We start from the raw sequence: 27,880 nt of genomic DNA, 5'->3' as shown, positions 1-27,880 counted from the left end.
AAAAAAAAAAAAAAAAAAAAAAGGTCTCAATTCCAAACCCCATGCCCCAGACTACTGCCCACAGCTCTAGGGAAAAGCCTGGATGCCCAACTAAAACATGTAGATAAAAGCCAGCCAGATGTCAGGCAGTGATCCAAGTCTAAGGGAGAAGTGATGTGCTCAAGGCCACATTGACTCATGGGAACCTTGCTGACCTGTGGCAGAGCCATGGGCCTGCTGTGAGCAATGCCTACGATCCCCATCCCAGGTTGTGGCAACCTACTTTTTCTCTACTTCCGAGGTGGATTCCTTCTCTAACTCTTCCTCTCCCATGACCAGCGAAGAGAAGCTTCCATCAAAATCATCCGACATGGTTCTCTTGGCTGACCCAGAACTCTCCGGGCTCAGGACAGAAGCTGAAGGACTGCAGGGGAGGCAGAGTAGGGAAGGCACTGCTCAGCAGAGGCAGAATCACAAGGGCTCCCGTGCAGTAGGCTGGTCAACAGCCAAGTACACAGAACTCATCCTCCAGAGCACAGGACAGGGAAGGGAGAGTCTGACCACCCTGGGGACCTAGGGACCCACAGGAGCTCAGCTTCCCTGGCTTCTCACCAAGGATGGATTGGTCCTCACTCCTGTGCCAGCTACACCTGTACGCCCAACACTGACAGCGGGAAATGCCCAAGCTGGGGTGCAAGGGCTGGGGAAATTGAGCAAAGGAGAGAGAACAAGAGGTTAGGGAGTTACGTCATCACGAATCCAGTTGTGGGCTGGACATGGCCCTCCAAGTCCAATGGTGAAGTTCTTACCCTCAGGACCCCAGAACGGCACCTGATTTCAGAGTTATTGGCCATGTAATTTATTAAGATGAGGTCATACTGGAGTGGGGCTAGCCTCTAATGCAATCTACTAGCATGGTATTTTTAGGGAAAGGTGGACAGAGACACTCATGCAGGGAGATACCACAGAAAGACTGGCGTTGAGCTCAGGCCAAGGAGCTACCAGAAACCCAAAGAGCCCTGGGACACACACCTTTACAGGGACCATGACCCTGCCCCAAAGTTCCTCTCAGATTTCCGGCCTCAGAGCTGTGTCTGAGCCTCTTAGCTAGGGGTAGCTTATGTCCCAACTTTTTGGGCTGCTACAACAAAATATCATAGACTGTAGCTCATGCTGACCTCATGTTTCTTAGTGTTGGCAGCGGGGAGTCCATCAGCAGGGTGCCGGCAGACTGGGTATCTGGAGAGGGCAATCTTCCAGGTTCATGGTCACAGTCTTGCTCTCTGGGGCCTCTCTCATCAGGGCACTAATCCCATTGATGATGGCTCCACCCTCATGGCCTAATCCCTCCCAAAGGCCCATCACCTCTATCGCCAGCTTGGCAGTGAGGATGTCAACTCACGCACCGTGAGGGACACAAACATTCAGAACACAGCGCTTGCGGCGGTGGCCCTAGTGAATTCTTAGCAAGCCCCCTCCTGCATCTGCACTGTGCCCCACGCTCTGCAGTAGTTTACTCTTTATGTGTCCATGTTCCTGGAGGGAACTGCGATGCAGGGAGCACAGGAAAATCTTTTGTCCCCATTTCACCGACAAAGGCGGGAAGCCCAGAGAGGTGAGGGGGCGTGTTCAGGGTCACATAGCTCAGTGTCAGAGACAAGACTGTCTCATTCCCTCACTGCCTGCCTTTCGATCATATTACTAATGCCCACTATGTTCCTGACCCATCCTAGCCCTGCTCCTGAGGAGCGTGCATCTGCAGGAGGGCTGAGAAGCTGGGAGGAGACATGCCATCCCTGCACCACAGACCTGGTGTGGCACTGCAGTGACCGGGCTGGGCTGGGCTGGGCTGGGCGTGGACACATTGCCCAGGACAAGGCCCCTCCTGCAGACGCTGACAGCTAGAGACAGTGTGGTAGGGGCTGTGGTGAAGAGCTTCCCCTCCGATTTGCAGAATGCTAGAGAGTATGTAAAGCCTTTGCTTTTGGCTACATAAGATTCAGCTCACAAAGCCGTTGGGAAAGCACACAGGCTCTCCCGCACCACACCGTCTTTTATGGGTCTCATTCCAGTCTGTACTGTACTCCACAGTTCACAGAGCACAGGAAAGGTATCAGGAGCTCTGGGCTCCTTGAGTGCAGAGACCTATGATCACCTCACTAGGGTTGGGCCAAGGAGGTGCTCAATAGGTTCACATCACTTGGTCAAAAAGCCTGAGCTCAGAAATCAGGGGCACACTCAAAGCAGCACGTCCTTTCCCAGGGCCTGAGTTCGTGCCATGAATGACCTTGACCATGTGGTTCAACTGGCACACCCGGCATAAGCAGGCATGGCAGTACATAGAAGGTGGGGCTGAGGGCCGGCGCTGCAGCTCACTAGGCTAATCCTCCACCTAGTGGTGTCGGCACACCGGGTTCTAGTCCCGGTCGGGGCACTGGATTCTGTCCCGGTTGCCCCTCTTCCAGGCCAGCTCTCTGCTATGGCCCGGGAATGCAGTGGAGGATGGTCCAAGTCCCTGGGCCCTGCACCCCATGGGAGACCAGGAGAAGCACCTGGCTCCTGGCTTCGGATCAGCGTGTGCGCCGGCCGCAGCGCGCCAGCTGCGGTGGCCACTGGAGGGTGACCCAACGGCAAAGGAAGACCTTTCTCTCTGTCTCTCTCTCTCACTGTCCACTCTGCCTGTCAAAAAAAAAAAAAAAAAAAAAAAAAAAAGAGAGAGAGAGAGAGAGAGAGAAGGTGGGGCTGAAGTGCAGCTTAGGTTCCTGCCCATACATCCCCTCTCTTCTCAATATCCCAGCAGACACTGGCACGGTGGTACTGTTCCCAGCTCCCTTTCTCCAAGACAGCTCTTTGTCCAAACTTGTGTCCCAAAGAAACCCACAATTTGGCTTCATGCTCTCCTGGCCACTGCCTGCTCCCCTCCTCCTGGGGCACCTGCTGTGTTCTCTTGCTGCAGCTCTTCCCACAGGTGCAGCACGTGGAGGCTTGGCTCCCCAGCTCTGCTCCCTGCTCACTTCATGCCTTTGTCCACCTGCTACCCCCACAGGGCCCATCCCACAGCTGGAGTCTGCTGTCCACCCAGCCCTTCCCTGTGCCTGCCTTTCATTCGGCCTCTCCTGTCTCACCTGAATTTGTAGTTGTCTGGGAGGAAGTAGCCCATCTTGCCATCCTGTTGTGTGCGGGTGATCTGTTTGAGCAGATTCTGCTTGCTCAGGCCATATCCATTGAACACATGGCCCCCGAAGAGGAGCTTCCCCCCAGAAAACATCTGTGCACAGACAGGAGGAGCACATTAGCATTGCAACATGGACTGAAGGACAGCTGAGTTCTTTATCTCTGGAGGACAATGCCACTCTCCTCACAGGCCTGGGTGAGCATGTTGGTCTTTGGTGGCTGGGGAAGGAGGACTGCCCTCGCTAAGCCACCCAGGCAGGTGTGCCTGAGCCTGGTCTCTCACCTAGGCCCCCAGACCAGAGGGCAGCCCCACTGGCCTGGACTTTGTTCCCCGTTGGGCCAACATGTTCCAATGCCATCTCACATCTAGACCCTTCCACACTGCTGGGCCCAGAAAGGCGTCTTCCCTGTTCAGAGAGCTCCCGCCCACCTGCCTGCAGCTGTCTGCCTGCTGTGTCCCCACCCACTTATCTGGATGCAGTGTTCAGTTCATCCCATGGTATGGGGGCCCTTTGAGGGGAGGGTTCTTATACCTCTTCAAATATTTCTGTGCAAGGATATTCATCACAGTAAGTTCGCCATGTACTGCCCCCTCCAAAGGGACATAACTTCGATGTTTAACAAGAGCAGTGAGAAAGAGAAAGGAAATGATGGGCTTTATGGTAGTTAAAGTTAGGTGTTATATACTAGTGGGGGGTGGGAGAAATGCTCACATGATTTTAATTTACCAACCAGGATTCCAAGTGTACATACAGAAGGCTGGCGTGGACCAGTGGGTGCCTAGGACGTTTGTTCATGATTGCTAGATTAATAGATGAGACTAGATGATACAACGGTGTCATTATTTTCTACATAGAATTTTTCAAGTTTTATATAATAAACCAATTTTCCAAAGTGATTTTAAAACAAACAGATGATGAGAATTTGACTGAATGGGTTAAGCATCAGCTGTCTCTTCAGTCTCCTGGGACAGGGATGTGTGGGCTCCCGCTGGGCTAGCAGCTGGGTGACTCTGTTCTTCTGCTCTCTGTGCCTCAGCCTGGAGGGGGAGACTCCTGCAGGGTGCTCGCTCCCCTCTCCTTCCTCCCACATCTGTGTCCTGCAGGGGCGAGGCCTGCTGAGACAGTGGCAGGCACTTGGGTGGTGTGTCCCCACAGGGCCCCGACTCACCAAAACCATGCCCTGCACCACAGCATGCTTCTTCACCAGCAGGGGCGGCACCTCCTGCAGGGGGCTGTCCAGGTCATACTGCAGCAGGCGGTAGGGGTCATGCCGGCACTGCCGAGACACCAGTGTGGCAGTCATGAGCATGCACTTGGGTGACTGCGTTCTTGGCTGGGCTGGGACATCTCCCCATCCCACTCCTGCTCACGGGCCCTTCAGGTCCTGCACACACACCTCCCAGCACGAGCCCCAGAGGACGTCCCGTGGCTCAGCTTAGAGCCATCCCAGGAGGAAGGCTGGTGCCCAGATGATGGCTCCCCATGTGACACTCACTATCCTGGTTCTGTGGGGCTCACAGAATGTGACAGTTCCTCGTGCTTGCCCTGGGATAAGTCCTTCAGAGTTTCGAAGATGGAAACCTCTTCCCATAAAGGAGTCCACAGTTGGCTAGCCACTGGACCCTCCCAGTCACTAAATCCAGCGTGAGCATCTGAACAGAGCCCAGTTCTCATGAGCAAAGCTGGCTTCCCCCTGCCTCCATTTCGGTGCTTTGGGCCCACCAATATGGCTAACGTGCTATCTTTGAGTTTATCTGCCTTTTGTTTCCAGGTGACTCCAGCTACTTCTGTCACAGTGTGAGCTGTGAAATCCACAACTCTTCAGAATCTTGCTAGCAAGAAATGGTTTTGCCTTAATAGTGGAACCCTGGTCCTTTGGAAATCTACACTACCCTGTCTGTCCTCACAACCTGTTGCCCACTGCTTCAGTTGTTCAACCACCTTGGGTCAGATCTTGCCCCCATTCCTGCTGCTCAGAGCTGGGCTATTACTGCTCAGGGATAATTAGAGTGAACAATGGATAGCCCCAAGAAACCTAAAGTCACCTTAAGTTCCCACCATGTAGGGATTATCCATGTCCTTACACAGATAGGCACGAAGGACGTGCTCAATGAATGGTCGCTGAATTGGACTCAGTAGGAAGTTGACTCCAGAAAGTAACTGTGACTTTGATTATATGGAACTAAGGAAAAGGCTCATCGTTAACTCTGTGTCATCGTGGAGTGAGCCAGGGCCTGGGCTCCAGCTGCCTAACTGGAAGGGATTAAAAATCTGAGTTCCAAGTCCTGGCTAGAGTGGGCTCAAGGGTGGGCATGTGGGGTTCAAGGAAGCGACACTGCTTAGAGGAAGGGATGTGCCAGTGTGCCTGGGTTAGGACTGGTCCTCAGCCTGTGCTAAGATTGTTGGAAAGGACTGCCAACTCAGAGGACGATAAGGGCTGAGACTGCCAACACCAGTAGGTGGGACTGGGTTCCATGGGAGACTTCCTTGGGACTTCACTAACGGTGAACTGGGGCCTCCAGTAGTCTTCTCCCTTGTCCACTTTCACACAAGCCACAGGCTCTTCCAGGGACACTCAATGCCTCCCAGAAACCCACACAAAACAGAATGACCTCCTTGACCCCAAGAGGCAGCAGCCGTAAATTCTCAGGGCTCACAGTACCCAGCATGGCCCTCTCATGGCCTTCACAAGGCCTTCAGAAGCAGGTGCTCTGCTGCGAGCTCTTCCGGGACAACGGTTTCTGACCCCATGGCAGATCACAGGGCCCGGCACAGGTCCAGCACACAGGGGTATTCACTGACATTCTTCAAATATTTACTGAGCGCTCATGACATGGCGGAAACCATAGTCTCTCCTATAAATATGCACACCAATAAACAACCACACTCTGGTATGTGTTCCCAATGAAAAGAACAGGTCCCTGGCTTTGTCTCAAGGCTCATAAGAGGTACCTGCATTAATGTGCTGACACTCATGCTGGGTAGCAGACTGAGTGGGAAATTGAGAAGAAAGTTAAAATATTGCAGACAGTGGGGAAAGTATGTGCAAAAGCCCTTGGGTGAAAAGAAACTGCAAGAGGTGGCCTCTTGGTCAGATGCTCAGCCAATTCTAGCACCACATGGGTCTTTGTCCAAGACATCTCCCTAACCCTTGTCCTTTTGGGTCTCCTGGGACCTACCTGGAGACAGGGTGAGGCACGGCCCCGCTGCTGGTGTCTGTACAGTGTGTCTAGAAGCCATTTGAGCTGTGCTGTGCTGCTGGGGTTCTGGTTTGAGAGGATCCCAATCACTAGTACTTGGCTGGGGTCTCGGGGCACAGACAGGAATCGCTCCAGCTCCAAGTCAGACACCAGGGGCACCTTTGCTATGCACTTGCAGCCAGCCCGGGCGTCTTCTTTGCGCAGGAGCTTCCGCAGCACCAGCGGGCAGTCCGAGGGCGAGGCCACCCACCTGGTGGAAGTGCGCACTTCCTTGGTCTTCCCTCTGCAAGGAGGAGCACATTGGGCAGGGGCTGTCAGTGGGCAGTGTGCAGGCCGCTGCCCTCAGAATTCCAGAGTGGTGAGGGCCCGCTGCCGAGGACGCGCCACAGGCAGAGTTTAGTCTGGTCTCCACTCCCAGCATGCAGCGCCTTCCTGAGTGCTCTGCTAATCTCTCTGGGCTTCAGGTGCAAGATGGGAATGACAAGTTACTCATTCATCTGTGCACTCAGTCAACACACTGTGGAGTCACCTTTCACTCCTTTCTTTCGCACTCACGTCCTATCCCATCGAGTCACAAGTTTCTCCTGTCCACATCGAAGACAGACGTAGGATCTGACCACTTTTCCTGCCCTCCACTCCCCTGATGTGGGCCCGCCTGCATCATTTCTGGAGGGCCTGCTGGTGGGTCTTGGTTTTTCCCCTGCCCTCTCTTCAGTCTGTTCTGCACACAGCTGACCAAAGGGTTCTGTTAAAACCTACCAATGTCACATTGCTACTCTCCTTGAAACTCTTCAGTGGTTTTCTGTCTTTTACAGAATCAAAGCCAAAATCCCTACCATGCCCTTCAAGACGTCACAGGATCTGGGACTCCTTTCTTGCATTCTTTACTGCTCTCATTCTCCAGCGTCCTCACATCTGCCCACTGCACTCCAGATATATAGTTCTCTGGGCATGCTCCAACCTCGAGGCCTTCGTTCTGCCTGTTCTTTCTGCCTTGTTGGCTCTTCCCTACAGAGCCACAAAAGTGACTATCTCATTTCCTCCAAGTCTTATTTCAAATATCACTGTCTTTAGGCCGGCGCCGTGGCTGACTTGGTAAATCCTCTGCCTGCGGCGCTGGTATCCCATATGGGCGCTGGGTTCTAGTCCCAGTTGCTCCTCATCCAGTCCATCTCTCTGCTGTGGCCTGGGAGGGCAGTGGACAAGGGCCCACGTGCTTGGGCCTCTGCACCCATATGGGAGACAGGGAGAAGCACTGGCTCCTGGCTTTGGATCTGCACAGCGCTGGCTGTGGCGGGCATTTGGGGAGTGAACCAATGGAAGGAAGACCTTTCTCTCTGCCTCTCTCTCTCACTGTCTATAACTCTACCTGTCAAAAAACCAAAAATCACTGTTGCAGTGAGACTTTGTGTTCACCCTAATGTGATCCTCCATCCCCAGTAGTCTTTCTCTTCCATGCTCTTCTCTGAAAGCACTGGTTGATATCTAATGTAGAACATATTTTACTTACTTATTATTATTGTTATGATTGTACTTTGTCCCACTAGACTTTGAGGAGTGTTTTGCTCAATGGAGTAAAATAGCAACACTTGGTAAATGGTAATCAATCAGCAGAGATTTAATAGACATTCAAGAGAATGTTTATTGGGCACCTACTCTGTCCAAACACCAAACTGGGTTGTTTCAAGTGTTGTACGGTTGTAGTTAGGTAGGAATAAGCAGCCATATAAAGCACTGCTATGATTTCATTTTTCTCATTACTACTGCCTTACATCATGTATACCATATTATAGCATCCACAGCCCTTGGAATGGGCATTGTCTGGGTCAGTTCTGTATATCCCAGTGGAATAAGCAGGGCATAAACTATTTTTGACATTTACAGATAATAAAACAGAAGGTTACTGCCAGAGGAGTGAGCTGCCTGAGTTCATACAGTAATTAATTGGCAAGGGCTAGGTTTAGGAATCCAGTTATGGTAGAGCAACAGCAACACAAGTAATTTACAACTCACAATTTTTCAGAGGCTGCTTACACTAGCAATACTTGCTGAACACACTTACTAAGAATATCTCTTGTTCATGAACCTGAACTTCCGGTGAGTGAGGAAGTTTGGCTCTACCAATGTACACCGGCCATCTAGTGTTAAAATATTTTAAGTGTCTACAACTTCAGAGAAAATTAGGAGATTGCTTGGAATTTCAGGAAGGCAGGTACAAATAAAGCCAGATTACAAAAGCTGGAACAAATTTATAATCCTCCAATGTGCAATGTCATATGATAGCAAGCCTCAGGAATGCTCAGGGAATCAAAATTTCACCTAAGGAACAAAATAAGGTATCAAAAACTGACCAGATAGCAATGAAATATGTAAATTCTCAGATGCAGAATTCAAAATAGCTCTTTTAAGGAAACTCATTGAGCTTCAGGAACACACAGAGAAATTATTTAATTCTCCAACAGAGAAACTTAATAGAGAGATGGAATTAATTAAAAAGAAACAGAACTCCTTGAGCTGAAAAGTAAACTAAGGGAAATTAAAAATGTAACAGATGACATTGAGAGAAGAATATATCAAACTTAGTGATTAGTGGGTTCTAATACAGACTATTTTAAAATACAATCATAGTAGAAAAAGAATGAAAAAAATTACAGAGACTTTGGAGTCACATTAAAAGAGCATATATCCATATTTCAGGATTCAAGAGGAAATTAAGAAGGTCAGAGAGGTAGAAAGTATATTCAAGGAGATAGTAACCAAAAACTTCCAAAAACTAGAGTGCGATAAACTATTCAGACAGGAATGTCAGAGGCCACCAGTCAGATCCAACTCAGCCAACACTTGCTATAATCAAGTCCTCTAAGTTTAAAGATAAAGAGGATTCATGAAGTTGTGAGTGAAAAGAAATGAAGAGAACAAAGGTGTGCAGTGTGAGGAGACTTTCACAGTACTGAAGGAAGAAAATCCGCGCCAACCCTGAGTACTGTACCCAGCAAAGCTATCCTTTAGATATGAGGAGAGAGAACAATATTGCTAAACAAACAAAAGCTGACAGAATTAATCACCACGAGATCTGTCTTATAAAATATGCTAAAGCTGTAGAACTGAAACACACCAAGAAATATTTTTGTTTTCCCATAAAAAAATGGGCAACTAGGCCAGATAAGACCTACAGCAAATCCCTGCTCTAACATGTTATTCTGATTTATTTTCTTCCAGCCATTTTAGATCATGATCTAAAATTACTTCATTCAGTCATGTGTTTACTTCCTCTTTCCCTGTCCCTAGAAAGTAAGCTCCTAAAGAGGCTCATCCCCTGTTTGCTTCACCTCTATATGTCTAACGCCTACCCACAGTCCCAGAACGCAAGGAGGAAATGAGGGCTGAAGCTGACCTGGCTGTGACCTTGGCTTTGCTCTGTGCTTTGATGATTTTCTTCTTAACAGATTTCACAGGAGCAGGCTCAGATGCCTCCTTCAAAGGCTCGTCCAAAGAGGATTCTCGCTGGGCGGACTGAGGTGGTGAAATAAGTTTTCCTCCATATAGACTTAGCTTGGGACTCCACTCAGGAAGAGATCCAGATTTCAGCCTGAATCGAGTAAATTCTACCTCTTTCATTACAGGAGGATAGTCTATGGTGAGCAGATCTGTTAACAGAAGACACTACTGTCACTTTCCCCATGGCCAGTCCTTCTCTGCACCTGCTCTTGGGCTGTAAATGGCAGAGCCCACATGCACTCATCCCCATCTCCAATTCGTCATTCTTGATTCTGCAGCCCTGGCCACCTCCCCTCCGTGTCTAGCACAGTGCTTCAACCCTGGTAGTTAGAAATCAGTCAACGCCGGCTGAATGTAAGAATATATGAATCTCATTTATACTCAGTCTCTAAATCCCAGCCTCAATCTCACTCCTCAGGCAGCACATGTTTCAATCAGTTTTTCCCCTCGATAGAACTCACCACAGTGGCAAGGCACATGAAGCATCCCTGCTCTGTGCTGTTCCCCTCCATGAGAATGCTATTCCCTGTCTCTAGGGTTATAGAAATCCCGTGTATTTGTTTTTTTTTTAAAGAATTATTTATTTATTTGAAAATAAGAGTTACACGGAGAGAAGAGAGGCAGAGGGAGAGAGAGAGAGAGAGAGGTCTTCTATCCGATGGTTCACTCCCCAACTGGCCACAATGGCCAGAGCTGTGCTGATCTGAAGCCAGGAGCCAGAAGCTTCCTCCAGGTCTCCTACATGGGTGCAGGGTCCCAAGCACTTGGGCCATCCTCTACTGCCTTCCCAGCCCACAGCAGAGAGCTGGATTGAACATGGAGCAGCCAGGTCTCAAACTGGCATCAATACAGGATGCTGGCGCTTCAGGCCAGGGCATTAACCCACTGAGCCACAGCGTTGGCCCCCCACGTATTTGTTAATATGCTTGTCTTACTTTTCTTACTACACTAGAAAACTTCTGAGGTTAGGGACATCTCATTTCTTCATTCACTTACCAAACATTTCTTGAATACTGGTGCTGGGCATACAGAAATGAAACAGGACAAAGTTCCCAGTCTCTGGGAACTCCTAGTAGGGGGGCACAGTGAGAGGCAATGCAATGCTAGGTAATAAGATTAGTAACATATGAAGTGCTGTGCGAGCCCAGGGGAAGGTGTGACCCATTCTGCAAGGGTAGTCAAGAGGAAGAGGGAAACTGAATTGAATGTCTAAGGAACAAGAGGCAACTCCCTGGAGAGAACACAGGGAAGCATAGCTCCTTTATGGCCAGCCAGAGAGTGACACAGAGAGGGGTCAATGTCCCCATGTTCCTATGCCTGTCAATGAGGGGGGAAGCCTAGATGTAATGGGGCCCTAGGCTAGCCACACTGGGCCTCGGGAAACTTTGGGGGCCTAAAAGGGACAAGTGGGTGGGGTGACTGCTTTTTTTCTACCCAATTGACATCTTTCACTCAGGAAAGAACAGGGCCTACAACTGAATGACAGATACAGGAGATAGAGGCAAAAGGTGGGATAGATGTGAAGGTGGGGAATATGAGGGCTATAAAAAGACAATGAGAGATGCAGGAAAATAAGTCAGCCACATGGAGACATTAAAGGCACACAGGGAGGAGCATGATGTTGTGGTGCAGTAGCTTAAGCTACTGCCTGACACCAGCATCCCATATGAGTGCCTGTTTGAACTCCTGGCTGCTCCGCTTCTAATCCAACTCCCTGCTAATGCGCCTGGGGAGGCAGTGGAAGATGGCCCAAGAGCTCAAGCCACTGCTGCCCATGCAGGAAACCTGGGGTTCCTGGCTCTTTACTTCAGTCTGCCCCAGCCCTAGCCATTGCTGCCACTTGGGGAACTGAACCAACAGATAGAAGATCTCTCTCTCTCTCTCTCTCTCTCTCTCTCTAACTGCCTTTCAAACAAACAAACAAATAAATAAATCTGGAAAAAAACACACAGGGAAAGTTCAGAAACCAGTTGGTAAATTTCACCACTTAGATGAGTGACCTCAGGCCAATCCCTTCAGAAAGTTGAGCCCAACATCCCCACCATTTTGAAATGGGGAAATATCCCTGCCAGGCCTGCCTCTCTGGAGGCTCAGAACTCCAGAAGCAACAGGTGGTAAAGAGCTATCCGTTGAGAAGAGTGACCCAGGATGTAAGAAGCCACTGAGTAGCCTTTATCTGCCCTTCTGTCCCCTTACCTGCTGCCAGCAAGATGGAATTCATGAGCAGAGTCAATGTCTTCTGAAACCACTTCTTGAGCTCAGCCAGGGCTCGGCTCATCTTAGATATCTTGTCCTCCATGACACTGATTCTGCGGGATGGCTGGAGAGAGGCAAAGGAGATGGGGGAAGTCATCACCAGTCCTTCAAGGAGCCATCTGTCTAGCCCAGTGATAACCAGGACTTGCTCTGGTTGGAGGGATGTGCTGTTCACTCCACCTGGAGCACACCTTTCTTTCCCTCAGTCCAGGGAATTCCTGCACACCAGCCGAGACCTGACTCAGGTGTCCCCTCCTTGGAGGGTTTCCTGGATGCTATTGGGCAGAACTGTCCTTTGTTTTGGACTCCCAATATGCTCTATGCAGCTACAAAAGAGACCGTAGCACTCTGCAACGTAATCAGTTCTGTGAGAGCCTGTGTCCTCTGCAGACTGCAAGCTCCTGGAGGGCAGCAACCAGGGCTTGGTCTCCATCGTGCTCATCATGTAGAAGGTACACAATAAACGCTGCTGCCTTCATGAGGAACTGGGTGGATAAGGGCCTCTCCAGAGCTTTCGCTGCCCTCCAGTTTCCCTCTGGAGTGGATGTAGCAGTGCATCCCCCAGAATCCCCTTCTGCTTTTCAAAGTATTGGTTGCTGACAACTGCTAGCTGAAAAATTGCCCTTGGCCAAGGTTTCAGAGCTGGACTGGTCACTGTGAGACATAAAGGCCCAGACCTCAATTTGGGATTGTTTTGGAAGGGCATCTTGCTGTGGGGATCCTTTTGACAACCCCCTGAGGCCTTGCTATGTTTGCCCTGCAGTTCAACTTCTCCCTCTGCTCAAATTCTCAAAGAGGCTCTACCCAGGAGTACGCCACACAATTCCTGTGCACCTACTTTACTCCCAAGACTATTTCCCAGGGAACCTGACCTAAGGCCTGCTCTGACGAGCTGGGATATCTCATTGGCAATACAAACGCAGATCAGGTCTAACTTGTTCTCCAGGGAGCCTCCCCTGATTTCCTCAGCCATCAACAATTGCATTCTCTGCTCAATTTCCACATCAGCCCATCCCTGTCCTGTCTGCCCTGAATCCCAGTCACTGCTTACTTCTTTTACCCCTAAATTCGTTCAGCTCCTGAGGGCAGGATCTATGCTTTCTATAGCTCCTATTTAACCCAGAGATATATGGAAAAAAATATTCTGTGGAATTTAAGCCTCAGGTGGATAGAGTAGAGTGGGCAGTGAACAGATTTCCTGGAGAACAATAATATTTGCCCATAATGCTTCCTTCCTGCTGGCAGGCACCCTGAGGATGCCCCAATCATCCTTTCATTTGTTGGGCCCAGGCACCACTTCTAGGCCAATATTATTTATTTATTTACTTATAATTTATACTCAATGTACTTTCTTTTTTTTTTATCTTTTATTTAATGAATATAAATTTCCAAAGTACGACTCATGTGTTACAATGGCTTCCCCCCCCATACCGTCCCTCCCACCCACAACCCTCCCCTTTCCCACTCCCTCTCCCCTTCCATTCACATCAAGATTCATTTTCGATTATCTTAATATACAGAAGATCAGCTTAGTATACCTTAAGTAAGTATTTCAACAGTTTGCTCCCACACAGAAACATAAAGTGAAAAATAATAGATGATTTTTTTTAAATGATGATGAAATCAGATCAGACCTATTGTCATGTTTAATCCCAGTGAGAGTCAAGTTGGGAATTGATAATTTCTTTCTTTTTTTTTTTTTTTTTTTACAGAAGATCAGTTTAGTGTACATTAAGTAAAGATTTCAATCGTTTGCACCCCCATAGAAACACAAACCGGTAAAGTCAACAACAGGAGTCACTGTGCACTTACTCCTCATGTAGGATCTCTGTCCTTAACGTGCTGTACACTGAGGCTTAATGCTATAACGAGTACTCAAACAGTATATTTCAATGTACTTTCAAAAAAGGATTTGAGGTACCATTCTGGGCCACTAAAGTACTTATATATTGGGGCACTGCCTCCCTTCCCAAATGCTGCCTTGATGGGAATAGTGAGTGAGCAGTCAGTCAGTAAAAGCTGAGCCTGCCATTGTGTCTGTCACTCTGATGGGTGGCTCCTGCCAGGGTTATGGGTATTTGGGGCAACATGTACCAGGCTTTCCAGTAACAGAAGACTTTGAGGGAGGAGACCACCATACTCTGATGTTACTGATGAGTGATAACCAGCCTCACACACACACACACACACACACACACACTGTAATTCAGTCAACCATTCAAGCCCCAGGATAGGAGACTGTTAAACTGGGCGTACCTTTACAAGTGAATATCCAAGTGAGGAAACTGAGGCCAAGGTAGGGAAGGGTCTGGTCTGGTCCAAGGTTCTATGGCCTCATCCTAGCCTAGACTCTGTGCCAGTTCCAACATGCAGTAGATTTTTATTGAAGTTTTGTTGTGGTCTCAGGACCCAAGAATCTGAGATGAGCCAACTGCCTGAGCCTCAGGATTTCATGCAACAATATCCTGAGATATTGAAGCAGCCAATTAAAGTCAACATTTGGAAATACTGTTACCTGCAAGAATCACGATGTTTACTTATGTCTCTGTCTATCTAGCTGGAACTTGTAATTCAGTAGACATATCCCTGCCTTCCCCAACAAAGAGGTTAAGCTGGAATGCCTTTTGGAGCTGTTCAATGTATTGCCTTGTTCATGCTATGTTGAACATTCCCAAGACAGTGATGCTACATGAGTTACTGCATCATTTTCAATAACATTTCATCTTTCTACTGCACTGTCAAACCTTGCCTTTTGTAAGCATTCCTCTTCACCAGCTGGTCCAGTAGAAACAGTGTAAGCTATATAGGAAATTTTAAAGTTCTAGGAGCACATTCAAACTGTGTGTTTTAAGGGGCTGGCATTGTGGTGCAGAGAGATAAGTCATTGCCTACTAGGCTGGCATCCTAAATGAGCACTGGTTCAAGTCCTGGCTGCTCTACTTCTGATCCAGCTCCTTGTTAATGCACCTGGGAAAGCAGTGGAAGATGGCTAAAATACTTAGGTCCCTGTCATCCATGTGGGAGACCCAGATGGAGTTCCAGGCTCCTGACTTTGTCTTGGTCTCTTTCTCTCTCTGTAACTCTATCTTTCAAATATATTAATAAATCTTTAAAGCAAATATGGTTTTTTTTTGACAGGCAGAGTGGACAGTGAGAGAGAGAGACAGAGAGAAAGGTCTTCCTTTGCCGTTGTTTCACCCTCCAATGGCCACCGCGGCCGGTGCGCTGCTGCTGGCGCACCACGCTGATCCGAAGGCAGGAGCCAGGTGCTTCTCCTGGTCTCCCATGCGGGTGCAGGGCCCAGGCACTTGGGCCATCCTCCACTGCACTCCCTGGCCACAGCAGAGAGCTGGCCTGGAAGAGGGGCAACCAGGACAGAATCCGGCGCCCCGACCGGGACTAGAACCCAGTGTGCCGGCGCCACAAGGCGGAGGATTAGCCTAGTGAGCTGCGGTGCCAGCCAAGAGGCAAATTAATTCTAATAATATATTTATTTAACCCAGTATATTAAAATATCATCATTTCAACATGAAATCAAAATAAGGCCATTATTCAGGAGAAATTTTACATTCTTTTTATAGCCTCTCTCAATTCAGATCTGTCACATTCTATGGGCTCAACAGTCATGTGTGAATTGTGGCTACCATATTGCACACCACAAGTCTAGAATTCTAATTCTAACTTGCTAAGATTGAGCTAAAGTAGCAAAAACTCATCGTTAAACTACTGTGGTGCTTATCTAGGTCCAGGGGGCATGTACAGTAATTTCTCTCAGCTGGGGTCTCTCACAGGGGTCTTTGCTTGCTTATAGTCCAAACTTCAGACAACCAGACAAGAGGCTGCCAGGACAAATAAAGCATGAATGCAATTTCAAGAGAATGAATAGGTTTTTTTTTTTTTTTTTTTTTTACAGAAGATCAGTTTAGTATACATTAAGTAAAGATTTCAATCGTTTGCACCCCCATAGAAACACAAAGTGAAATATACTGTTTGAGTACTCGTTATAGCATTAAGCCTCAGTGTACAACACATTAAGGACAGAGATCCTACATGAGGAGTAAGTGCACAGTGACTCCTGTTGTTGACTTTACAAATTGACACTCCTGTTTATGGCGTCAGTAATCTCCCTATGCACCAGTCATGAGTTTCCAAGGCTATGGAAGCCCCTTGAGTTCTCCGACTCTTATCTTGTTTAGACAAGGTCATAGTCAAAGTGGAGGTTCTCTCCTCCCTTCAGAGAAAGGCACCTCCCTCTTTGAAGACCTGTTCTTTCCACTGGGATCTCACTCACAGAGATCTTTTTGCCAGAGTGTCTTGGCTTTCCATGCCTGAAATACTCTCATGGGCTTTTCAGCCAGATCCGAGTGCCTTTAGGGCTGATTCTGAGGCCAGAGTGCTATTTAGGACATCCGCCAGAGAATGAATAGGTTTTTATCTATTGCCTTTGACAAAATTGATAAGAAAATGTTTTCAAGAAACAGACACATGATCTCATATGTAGTGTGTACTTAATCACTTAACCATGACTTTTAAAGTAAGAATGTGGGACCAAATGACAGATGGACATGTCCATAAGCAAGACCATTCTTCCCAGCCCAGATGGACTCAAAATCTGTGGTCATATTGCTCTCGGAAGTAACCAGTGCCAGCTGAATTCACAGGCATCTGAGTTTCCTGGGTGCTCCTATGAGACCCCTCAATGAACATTCTGATTTCATATCCCAGCAACTCTCAGGTGTCCCTCTGGCTATGACACCATTCTAATCAAGTTGGATGTTAACAGGTGTTCATGTATTTGCCCCTTTCATTGGACTGAAAGTGTTGCAGAGACTGAAGGGAGACTTCATTTCTACATCCCAAATAAGCAACTTGGCACATTACAAGTGCTGACAAATTTTTATGAAATCAGGCAATCAACGAATGAAGGTGAAACACTGCTGGGATGAAAACATAATGAGTAAAACAGGTGCAATGGTTTCTTCAAGGGAAATCCAGGGCTGGATATGCTTTATGGGGTATGCTTCCTCCAGGAGTCTGAGTTTGTGGTCTACAACAGGCAAATATAATAGGATATCATGCTCAGGATGAAGAGATAATTTATCACTCAAACTAGGATATTTTTGAGAGGGAATGGGGGTGTTATTTTTCTGGCCTCCAGGCAGACAGATGTAAACTAGGAATGACTCTGGGCAATATGAGATGTGATCTGCCCCACCTCCACCTGTACTCCTCAGAGCCTTTCCTTAGTGAGCCTGTCCAAATAAAGTGCTCCACAGAGAATGCAAGTGGTCTCCTTCATCCAACTGAGCCCTTTGTCACCCCAGTCTTGTGTTGCATATCAAGGGATCTCTATTGCACTCCTCGGGATTTAGGGACTATGTCCTCTTCCTGCAAACACTACACTGTTTTACAGAAGTAACTTGAACATCCTTGGATTTTTGGTACCCATAGAGGACAAATGTACTTAATGTGAAGCAGTCATTGTGCTGGGTCCTGTGAAAATAGACATTAGTAAAAATCAAATTAGGTGGAGAATATTGAGTTGTAAATAAAAGATCACTAAAATGGAGATTGTCACAGGATGGCTAAGCAGAGAAACAAATGTGACTTGAAAGGGGGTAGGGACAGAGGTGATGCTGTGCCTACATACTGGTTGTTATTCTGTTCCACACCATGTCTCCTTCCAAGAATAGCATCAGGATTTTTCTTTAGGGAAATACTTCTGCCTCACCCTTGGTCAAGTGGTTCCCTTCTGGCTGATCTCACACCTAGGCACACAGGATGGACATGAGATTCAAGTTGGACACAGGGAATGTTTCAGTTGTGGGCAACCAATATAGTCAATGAGTGCTGACAACGACACTTCTACTGGACTGTTTAGGAAGAGAGGCCCTCTGTTGCCCAGGGACACTAAAGTTTGTAGAATGACAGAATCATTCGAGAGTCTGTATCCAGTCAAGTTTGAAGCCCCTTATGACATATTTCTAGATTTACTGAGACTCTGCAGTCTCTTTTAATGGTTAAGCCAGTCCTCATTGGATTCTATCACTTGCAACTCAAAGACTTGAACTCATAAAAGAAGTTTCACAGAGGAGGTAGCACTAAGGATAGGCAGTGAATGACGGCAGAGAGAGAGGCCTTGAATGGGAGGCTGCTGGGGGTAGGCACACCTCCCACCCTGAGATGTAAAGGGCAGCCCATGTTGACCTACCATGGGGCTGAGCCGGTGCCTGATCAGTGTTGCTTACCCGTTTGCTGTGCAGCGGCCTGTGTGGACAGTTTTTGGATGATACAGTGAGCGTTACTGTCTCATTCAGGGAGGTGAAGGTGACGGTAATGCAGTCCTTCCCCAGGACTGTTAGCTTCAATTGCTCATTCACCTGCAGATGAAGAAATCAGTACAATAAGATTCCTGCGTCCCTTGTCCCTCCCACTCCTTCCTGACCCACCCCAAAACACAAAACACCTCTGGGCTTGGGCTGAAGATTTATATACTATTTCCTGTTGATAGTAACAGATGTATCCGTACCTCTGTTCCTTCCCTCTCTAACCCAAGCATGGAACCAATTGGGAAAGAGACACAGGTGTCAGGCAGGGGAATCAGCTTCCGTTCTGGTAAAGCTGGACTGCAGACGCATCTTGGATCAGAAGCTAGCCCTCTTCCCTGAACTGGACAGATGAACATACTCAGGCAGCAGGCCTGACTAGGAGCACAGTCCAGCAGGTGGGAAGGTGAACACATGGTGGGCAGCACCAACAAGCATCTCCCTTGCAGGTAGGTGGGCAGATGACAAGAACCCAGAAGGGGCTGAGCCACACATCTCAGTCCCTTCTCCCAAAGTCACTAAATGAATCACTACTCTTCATGAGGAGGAGCCAAAGCCAGATGGAAAAGGGGGCAGGAACTACTTTTTCACCACTTCCAGTAGGATGGGATTTCCTCTTCAGCAACCCCAGACAGGAACCAAGGGAGGGTCAATTGCCCATAAGACAATTCACTCCTTACTGAAAACTCTGCGACCTAGGGGTGAGTCCTTGTTTTGCCTCCTGTTAGCAAGTCATTTAGCTTCTCTGAATCTCAAATTCCTCAACATCAAATAGTTGAAAGGCTATTTTCAGGGTCAGATGAGCTAAAAATGATGGAAGCAGCTCGGAGGCCTGAAAGGCCCTTGCCCACCATGAGCACATACTGTCAGGAGGCAGCAGAGCAGGTCGTGGTTTTCATGCACACAGTGTTATTTCTGCACAGCCGCCCCACCCAAGGGCCTTGGTGTGCAGTGCTCACTGCTGTGCTTCTCCTGGTCTTTGGTAGCCCTGACCTGCAATATCCCCTTGCCTACACACACCCCAGGGCTCCTCTGGACCAGGACAAAACGCTTGCCCATTTTCTCCTTCCATTTCCTTCTGCTGCTCTAGTGGTTGGCCCAAAAGCCTACACTCAATTTCCTTAGTACTGAGTCTCTTCCTCATCCTCTGCCATCTAGATGCTAGTCCCTTACAGCACCCTGAAAACACTAAACCTTGAAGAAACTTTGGACATCTTCAGACCTGTTGCTCATTCTCACTTAAGAGAAATCTATTCTCTCCTGCTTTCCTTCAGAGAGATGTAGTCCACAGCCATGGTTCCATAGAGCTGAAGATCTGTAGTCTGACAGGTTCGGCGTTGTCAGTGAGGCAACTGTAGGGAAACTGGCTAGTTTCTCTGAGCCTGGGGATAGTAACAAAATATTTCTCTATAGGCAGTGGGCAGATTTCTTGGGATAAAACACCTGTGTGGTTTAGCATGGTGCAGCTGTTGTTTACTATCTCTGCTCCGTGGCTAGTTTTTCTTCCTTTCCCCCCAGTGCCCTGAATACTGATGCTCTACTAACTCAGCCATGGTCAGTCTTATCAAGAGTTCGTTATTTAGCCCTCATATCTTGTCCATCATCCCCAATCTCTCACCCTAGATTAGGATTAATGTCGTCATAGTGCAGAACAGCATGCCACTGAGCCAAATCAGCATATCTAAAAACATTCATTCCTGATCTTCTCAGAAACTTGTTTCTACCCAGCTATATGCTCCATCATGGAATCATATATAATTCTCACCTCTCCCCATCTATCCCTGTAGCAAATGCTGAACCCCATTAAATTCTTTCATTGAAATGGCTCTGTAAACACACTGACATCATTTAAAAATATATTTACTTATGGGAAAGGCAGAGCATCAGAGAGAAAGAGAAAGATCTTCCATCTGCTGTCAGACCCTAAATGTTTGCAACAGGTAGGGCTGGGCCAAACCAAAGCCATGAGCCAGGAATTCCATCCAGATCTTCCCTGTGGATAGCAGGGACTTAGCACCTGAGCTATCATCTGTTGCTCCCCAGGCACATTAGCAGGAAGCTGGATCGGGAAGCAGAGGTAGAGGTAGGGCTGGATCCTAGGCCATTTGATATGGGATGTGGGTGTCCCAGGCAGTGACTTAACTTGCTGTGCTACAATGCCCACCACAGTGCCACCATTTTTAGGTAGTCAGGTCTGCCTAGATGTTCCTCAATTAGTCTCCTTACAAGCCCATCCACTGGTCTCTCCCTCTTCAATCAACGGTCCACACTAATATTGGACCAAGTATTCTAGCCCTCAGCTTGAAAACTGACTAGCCAGTTCTATTTCTAGTATAGCTGATTCAGCTCCTAACAGGATAATTATCAGTTTCAAAATATACATAAAACAATTAATCAGAGTCTTTATAGAATAAACAAAATCAAGAAGAGTTTAAAGAGAAGCCAAAAAGTAAAAGAAAGGAACAACCTAGGATGAGTTTTTCTTTCTAGGTTTAGCCTAAAGTCAGGCCACAATCCTTGCCTAATATCTACCATATTTCTGGCCTGAAGGACTCAGGGGACAGAGCTTTGGACAACTCCAGTCACTGGAAAGTGTAGAGAGAATTCCAGAAGACACAGATACAGAGAAGAGCCCAGAATTCTATGTATAAACTCTATATCACTGGTATATCTCTGAACAGTGCAGGGGCAAGGCAAACTCAAGATAGTTTACAGCTACGGAAACAAACAAACAAAAAAAAGAACTCAGATTTGAGCTTTGTTTACTGTAGGTGAGAACAAATAATCAAGTCCATTATCCGCCAAAATAAACAAAAACACCCCAAAACCCAGAAACACCAATACCCTTGAGAGAAACATTTAAGAATTTATAGACTCTTTAATGTAACATTCACAATGTCATGCTTCATTTAAAAATTTACTTGTCATGTGAAAAATCAGTGAAGTGTGAGCCATTCTCAAGACAACAGAAAATTGGCCAGTGCTGTGGCTCACTAGGTTAACCCTCTGCCTGCAGCTGCAGCACCCCGGGTTCTAGTCCTGGTTGGGGCGCCGGATTCTGTCCCGGTTGCGCCTCTTCCAGTCCAGCTCTCTGCTGTGGTCCAGGAAGGCAGTGGAGGATGGCCCAAGAACTTGGGCCCTGTACCCGCATGGAGACCAGAAGGAAGCACCTAGCTCCTGGCTTCGGATTGGCGCAGTACTGGCCGTAGCAGCCATTTAGGGGGTGAACCAACGGAAGGAAGACCTTTCTCTCTGTTTATCTCTCTCACTGTCTAACTCTGCCTGTCGGAAAAAAAAAAAAAAAAAAAAGACAACAAAAAATCAACAGAGGTCAGCGCTGTCTGATATGACTCAAATAATGAATATTCAGGCAGATAATTTAACTATGATCAATTAGGTAAAGTAAAATATATCTGTAACCAATTATAAAATAGAGAATATCAGGAGAGAAAAAGAAAATATAAAAACTAAATGGAAATTACAGAAATGAAAATATATAATACCTGAAATTTTTAAATTTCACAGGATTAACAAAATAGCATAATGGAAATGAGAGAATACAGCCAGTGAATTTGGAGATAGATGAAGAGAAATTATCTATCCTGAAAAATCAGGAAAAAAATGGAACATAAACAAAAAATAACAGAAATCCAAGGATCTTTGAGAGAATGTCAAAAGGACTAAAGACATACAAGTGTAGCTTAAGAAAAAAAAAAAGGAAAGATTTGGACATAGACTTTTTCTAAGGAAAATTTAGAAGATTTTTCAAATTTGGTAAAATGAATTTATATTTTCAAGTAGCTCAGCAAACACCACACATAGTCAAACTTAGAAGAAGAAAACAAAACCTTAAAAGCAGCTAGAGAAAATTAACAGCGATTTGAATAGCTAGAGAATTCTCATGATAAACTACAGAAGACAGACCCAACATAATATCTTTAAAATGCTCAAAGAAAAAAAGTCAACACAGAGACCTGTGCTGTAGTACAGTGAGTTAAGCTGCTGCTAGTGATACCAGCATCCCATATGGGAGTACCGGTTCAAGGAACAGCTGTTCTACTTCCTATCCATCTCCCTGATAATGCACCTGGGAAAATAACAGAAGGTGGCCCTAGTGCCTGGCCTGGCTTCAGCCCTACCCAGTCCCAGTAGTTGCTGTCATTTGGGGAGTGAATCTCTCTCTCCCTCTCTCTCTCTCTCTCTCTCTCTCTCTCTCTCTCTCTCTGTGTGTGTGTGTGTGTGTGTGTTGTGTGTCTCATTCTGTTTATCAGATACAAATAAATAAAGAGATCTAAAAAAAAAGTTGACCCAGAATTCTATGTCTAGCAGAAGATATTCTTTACCAAACAGACTTTTCACATGAAGGAAAACACAATTTTCTCTTCATGACAGGGCCAATGAACAAAAGACTAATCCAAATTGTGGGTACCATGACAAGAAAGAAATGGGAGTGGGCTGAGGTACCATGAAAGAGGGGACGTCTGAGCAGATATTTAAGGAAGAAAAGTGTGTTGGCAGAGAGGAGGATGCACATTCTATGACAAGTGGGTAGGAATGGTAAGACATGTTCAAGCAATTGAATATTTCTGAGCAGAGGTATTATATAAAGGAGTCAGGATTTAAGGATGATAATCCTAGGGGCTGGTGCTGTGGCATAGTGGGTAGGGCCGCCGCCTGCAGCACCCATATGGGTGCTGGTTCTAGTCTCAGCTGCTCCACTTCCGATTCAGTCCTCTGCTATGGCCTGGGAAAGCACCAGAAGATGGCCCAAGTCCTTGGGGACCCTGCACCCGTTGGGGTGACCTGGCTTTGGATGGGTGCAGCTCTGGCTGTTGAAGCCATTTGGGGAGTGAGCCAGTGGATGGAAGACCTCTCTCTCTCTCTCCTTGCTACCTCTCTGTGACTATGTCTTTCAAATAATCTAAATAAATCTTAAAAAAAAAAGAAAGATGAGAATCCAGTGGACCATGAAGATGAACTGAATGGGAATGAGAGAAGACATGAGGATTAGGGTGCTGGCGGCCCCCCATGCATTCCAGGAATGTTGTGTCTCCATCTCTTATCTTGGGGCATTAATCTCAGGCCAGCACAAGTGGATTCTACGTTCTATGGTATGTCTCTGAACCCTGTCCTTAAGAGTTTTTGTCTCTCTCATACCTCTTCTCCTTGCCTACCTTTGGTCTTAGTACTCTCTTAGACTTTTGAGTTTCTTAAGGATTTTTTTTTTTATCTTTCTATCCTGATAGGTGATTCTCAAGAGAGGACAATTTGGCCCCCCAGAGGCTACAACTGGTGATGTCTGGAGATATCAACTGCCAAAACTGAGAGATGGAATACTACTGGCTTCTGGTGGGATGTTACTAAACATCCTATTATGTGCAATTATAACAAAGAAATTTCTACCTGAAAATGTCAGCAGTGTCAATAAGAGGCTTTCATTAGAGTGACAAGAATACGTAGTAACTTCACAAATCAGTTAAATCTATTGTTATTGAAATATTTAGAAATTAGTGGTATTATTTAATAAATTTTAATGAGTGACTATCAAAACAACCAGTAAACAAAAAAAGGGTTTGTGTCTTTTTTTTTTTTTTAGAATTTATTTATTTATTTGAAAGGTAGAGTTACAGAGAGAAGGAGAGACAGAGAGATAGAAATCTTCTATCTGCTGGTTTACTCTCCAAATGGCTGCAAGAGCTGAAACTGGGTCAGGCCAAAGCCAGGAGCCAGGAGCCTCTTCCAGGTCTCCTATGTGGGTGCAGGAGCCCAAGGACTTGGGCCATCCTCTGCTGTTTTCTCAGGCCATTAGCAGAGAGCTGGATGGGAAGTGGAGCAACTGGGACTTACCGGCATTGCAGGCAGTGGCTTAATGCTGCTTTGCCAAAATGCTGGCCTGGGGTTTGTGTCTACTAGCAATTTGCTTCCCAGATATTTTGATTTCATAGATAGGAAAGGTATAAAACAAGAACTGGTGAGATCAACACAGAATTTATGACTTTTATTTTTGCCATGTATAGGCATTAGAAGTAAAACTATTAACCATGATAACCATGACTTCATAAAATAAAGGATTTTTAATAGAAAAATGTAAAAATATTCATAATAAAAATTAAATAAGAAAGATATTGCCATGAAAGTTCAGTATAGCAGCCAACACTTGGTGTAGACTGATAAAAAATTCACTTCCGCTAATCCTGAACCACCATCCATAGACCTTGGAATAAGATGAAGAAGGCTACAAGCTCCTTCAGGGTGAACTCCTGTCCTACAGGTAGCACCTTGGTTCTTAATCCTGGGCAGCTGATGGAAGGCTGTCAAGGCTGTCCCTGAGATCGGAGAACTTGCTACCACCTCTCCTATGCTACCCACATCTACCTTGTATTGAAGGGAGAACAAAGTCTCTGTCTTAGAAGACCAGCTCCACTTGTGGACTATGTAGCCCTTGTGGTCAGTGGTGGTCCCACCTTCTTCATCCAAGACCAAGACATATGGGCATCTAGGAGAGACACAGAAATGAGTAGCTGACATCAGACCCCAGAAGGAAGCCCTTATCACTTACAGGCTATAGGCAGGCAGGGCTAACAGGCTGTCCCAGGCTAGAGAAATGATGGGGTCCTGAATGCAGCCTCACTTTCCCTGACAAATATGGTCCGTAGCCCTTTAACACCTGTTGATTCTACCACAGGAGTCTATGGGGAAGATGATGGAGGCTTAGACCAAAATAAAAGAAAGAAGTAGAGCAAAACTTCAGGAGTTGCCCTTCTAATTAGCTGACAAGGATCCAGCAAGGGAGGGCCAGCATTCAAAGTATGCATGTTGCCACAGGCTGCCTCAGCCCTGCTTCATTGCATTTCTAGACGTTTGGACTTTGCCTGGCTCTTTCTATAATCAGGGACTCCTAGCTACCACTTCAGCTTACACCATGACCCACAGAGACACTTGTGTGGGGCCAGAGATTCCCCCACTCACTTACCGGGTCTTTGCATTGTAGTGAACATAGCCCTGGCTGTCTGCAATGAACAGGGCCAGGAAGGAATGAGGTACGTCATTATAGAGGTAGGTGATGGTTCTCTCTCTGCAGCATGTGGGGATCTGACACACAGCGATGTTTCCAGAGGGATAACTGGTAGACATGGTCAAGTAGAGCTAACAGGAAACTTCCCAGGCTCTGCTCTCATAAGCTTCAGGGAAGCACAGCTACAAGTCACTGTGTTAGCTTTTATGTGAATCATTCCCCATCTTGAAAGACCCTCCCTACACAAGTATAAGTAACAAATGATTATGGAACCCAGCCATGTCATGGTGCTTCTCTGTATCCTCTTTGTATTCTTCACAAACACTTTCTGCTTGGTGGTTTTACCTTCAGATGAGTGATTTCCCTGGGTCTGATGGCTTTCCTGGAACATGAAACTTTCAGCGATAAAACCAAAAAAGTTCCAGGAAAATCAGCATAGTTCTTCATCTTACAGATGAGGATTCCATGATGTACAAAACAATCTGCCTTATGTCACATCACAAGGAAGTAAGAGTCAGGATCCAAACTCTGGGGCCAGTGATATTTTTTAACCATTTGGTGTTTTTTGAGAGGCAGAGAGGAGTGGATTGAATGGGAAGGAGAAAGATAAACAAAGAGGAAGCTCCTATCCACTGGTTTACCCTCCAAATGCCTATAACTGAGGCTGGGCTGATAATCAAAACAGGACACAGGAACACAATGCAGGTCTCCCATGTGCATTTCAGAATCCAATTACATAAGCCATCACCACTACCTCACAGGGTCTGCAAGCTGGAGTCAAGAGCTGGAGCTGGGAATCAAATCCAGGCACTCTGATGTAGGCCTTAATCTCTAGGCTAAACACCTAAACACCTACTTTCCCAGTGATATTTCAAGAGCTCTCAAGCCACTTCCTCTTTTGACCAACCTAGGAGAGCAAATAATGTCCCCTTGCTTCTTAGTGAAGAGGCCACACGAAGCATTTTTTTAATTTATTTTTTATTTACTTATTTGACAGGTAGAGTTACAGACAGTGAGAGAGAGAGACAGAGAGAAAGGTCTTCCTTCCGTTGGTTCGCTCCCCAAATGGCCGCAAAGGCCGGAACTGCACTAATCCAAAGCCAGGAGCCAGGTGCTTCCTCCTGGTCTCCATGCGGGTGCAGGGGCCCAAGCACTTGGGCCATCCTCCACTGCCTTCCTGGGCCACAGCAGAGAGCTGGACTGGAAGAGGGGCAACCGGGATTAGAACCCGGCACCCATATGAGATGCCAGCACCACAGGCGGAGGATTAACCAAGTGAGTCACGGCGCTGGTCCCTCCAAGAAGTATTGATCCTTACTAAAGAGGGCATGGTATTGGTAGCTATCATTTATTTCAGAAGTAGTAACTCAGACAGAAGAATTTCAGTGGCTGACACTTGGTTCTGCTCTCTTAAACCACTCTGACCAGCTGAAAAAAAAAAGAGGTTAACTGACAGAAACTATGATAAGTAACCTAACAGAAATTCTGGAGCTGAACAGTTCAATAACTGACATGAAAAATTCATTAGATAGGCTCAGCAGCAAATTAGAGCAACAGAAGAAAAATTCAATACACGTGAAAGAAGATCAGTGGAAGTTATCCAGTCTATGGAACAGAAAGAAAAGAAATGAATAGGGCCTCGGGTACCTGTGGGAGACTCACTTTAGATCCAAAGATAAAGGAGGCTGAAAATGAAATGTCAGGAAAAGATATTCTCTGCAAATAGTGACCAAAAGTGAACAGAGTGGATATAGTAATATCAAACAAATAAACTTCACGTCAAAATGTTTTTACAAATGACAAAGAAGAACATGAGATATATAGAAAAAGGTCAATATCTCAAGGATATATAATAATTATATGTATAATAATTATATAAATATACCTAAAAACAGAGCTTCAAGATTACACAGCAAAAAATGACAAAATTAGAGGGAGAAAAGTCTACAATAATAATTGGGACTTCATTTTTTTTAAAGATTTATTTGAAAGGCAGAGATACACAGAGAGAGAGAGAGAGAGAGAGAGAGAATCTTTCATCTGCTGGTTCATTCCCCCAATGGCCACAATGGCTGGAGCTGGACTGATCAGAAGCCAAGAGCCAGAAGCTTCTTCTAGGTCCTCCATGTGGGTGCAGGGGCCCAAGGACTTGGGCCATCCTCTACTGCTTTTCCAGGAATCTGGATCAGAAGTAGAGCAGCTGATAATTCAACCAGCACCCATACAGGATGCTGACATTGCAGATTGCCCACTATGCCACAGCACTGGCCCCCACTACTTCATTTTTAAAAATGGATAGAATAATTAGAAGATCAATAAATAGAGGACTTGAGGGGCCAGTGCTGTGGCATAGCAGGTAAAGCCATTGCCTAACGTGTGGTATCCCATGCAGGTGCTGGTTCTAGTCCTGGCTGCTCCACTTCCAATTCA

At 46.5% G+C, this 27,880-nt stretch overlaps 1 protein-coding gene across 1 annotated transcript in view; it reads right to left on the bottom strand.

The window, feature by feature from the left end:
* Nucleotides 1–258: 258 nt before the first annotated feature.
* Nucleotides 259–27,880, bottom strand: part of LOC100337897 (uncharacterized protein C3orf20) — a 42,225-nt gene continuing 14,603 nt past the window's right edge. Inside the window, exons 6-14 of the mRNA XM_070051051.2 lie at nucleotides 25,409–25,558; nucleotides 24,811–24,931; nucleotides 18,358–18,489; nucleotides 12,050–12,173; nucleotides 9,750–10,002; nucleotides 6,335–6,638; nucleotides 4,324–4,431; nucleotides 3,105–3,247; nucleotides 259–403 (exon numbers count right to left, since the gene is read on the bottom strand). Of these exons, the coding sequence (XP_069907152.2) occupies nucleotides 259–403; nucleotides 3,105–3,247; nucleotides 4,324–4,431; nucleotides 6,335–6,638; nucleotides 9,750–10,002; nucleotides 12,050–12,173; nucleotides 18,358–18,489; nucleotides 24,811–24,931; nucleotides 25,409–25,558 (1,480 nt within the window). The remainder of the gene's footprint in view (nucleotides 404–3,104; nucleotides 3,248–4,323; nucleotides 4,432–6,334; nucleotides 6,639–9,749; nucleotides 10,003–12,049; nucleotides 12,174–18,357; nucleotides 18,490–24,810; nucleotides 24,932–25,408; nucleotides 25,559–27,880) is intronic.

This window comes from Oryctolagus cuniculus, chromosome 10 (genome assembly GCF_051225735.1).
Source record: "Oryctolagus cuniculus isolate XC-2025 breed Fujian yellow rabbit chromosome 10, ASM5122573v1, whole genome shotgun sequence".
Classification (NCBI taxonomy): domain Eukaryota; kingdom Metazoa; phylum Chordata; class Mammalia; order Lagomorpha; family Leporidae; genus Oryctolagus; species Oryctolagus cuniculus.
The sequence above is the reverse complement of the archived record's forward strand: the minus strand, read 5'-3'. Positions and strand labels throughout refer to the sequence as shown.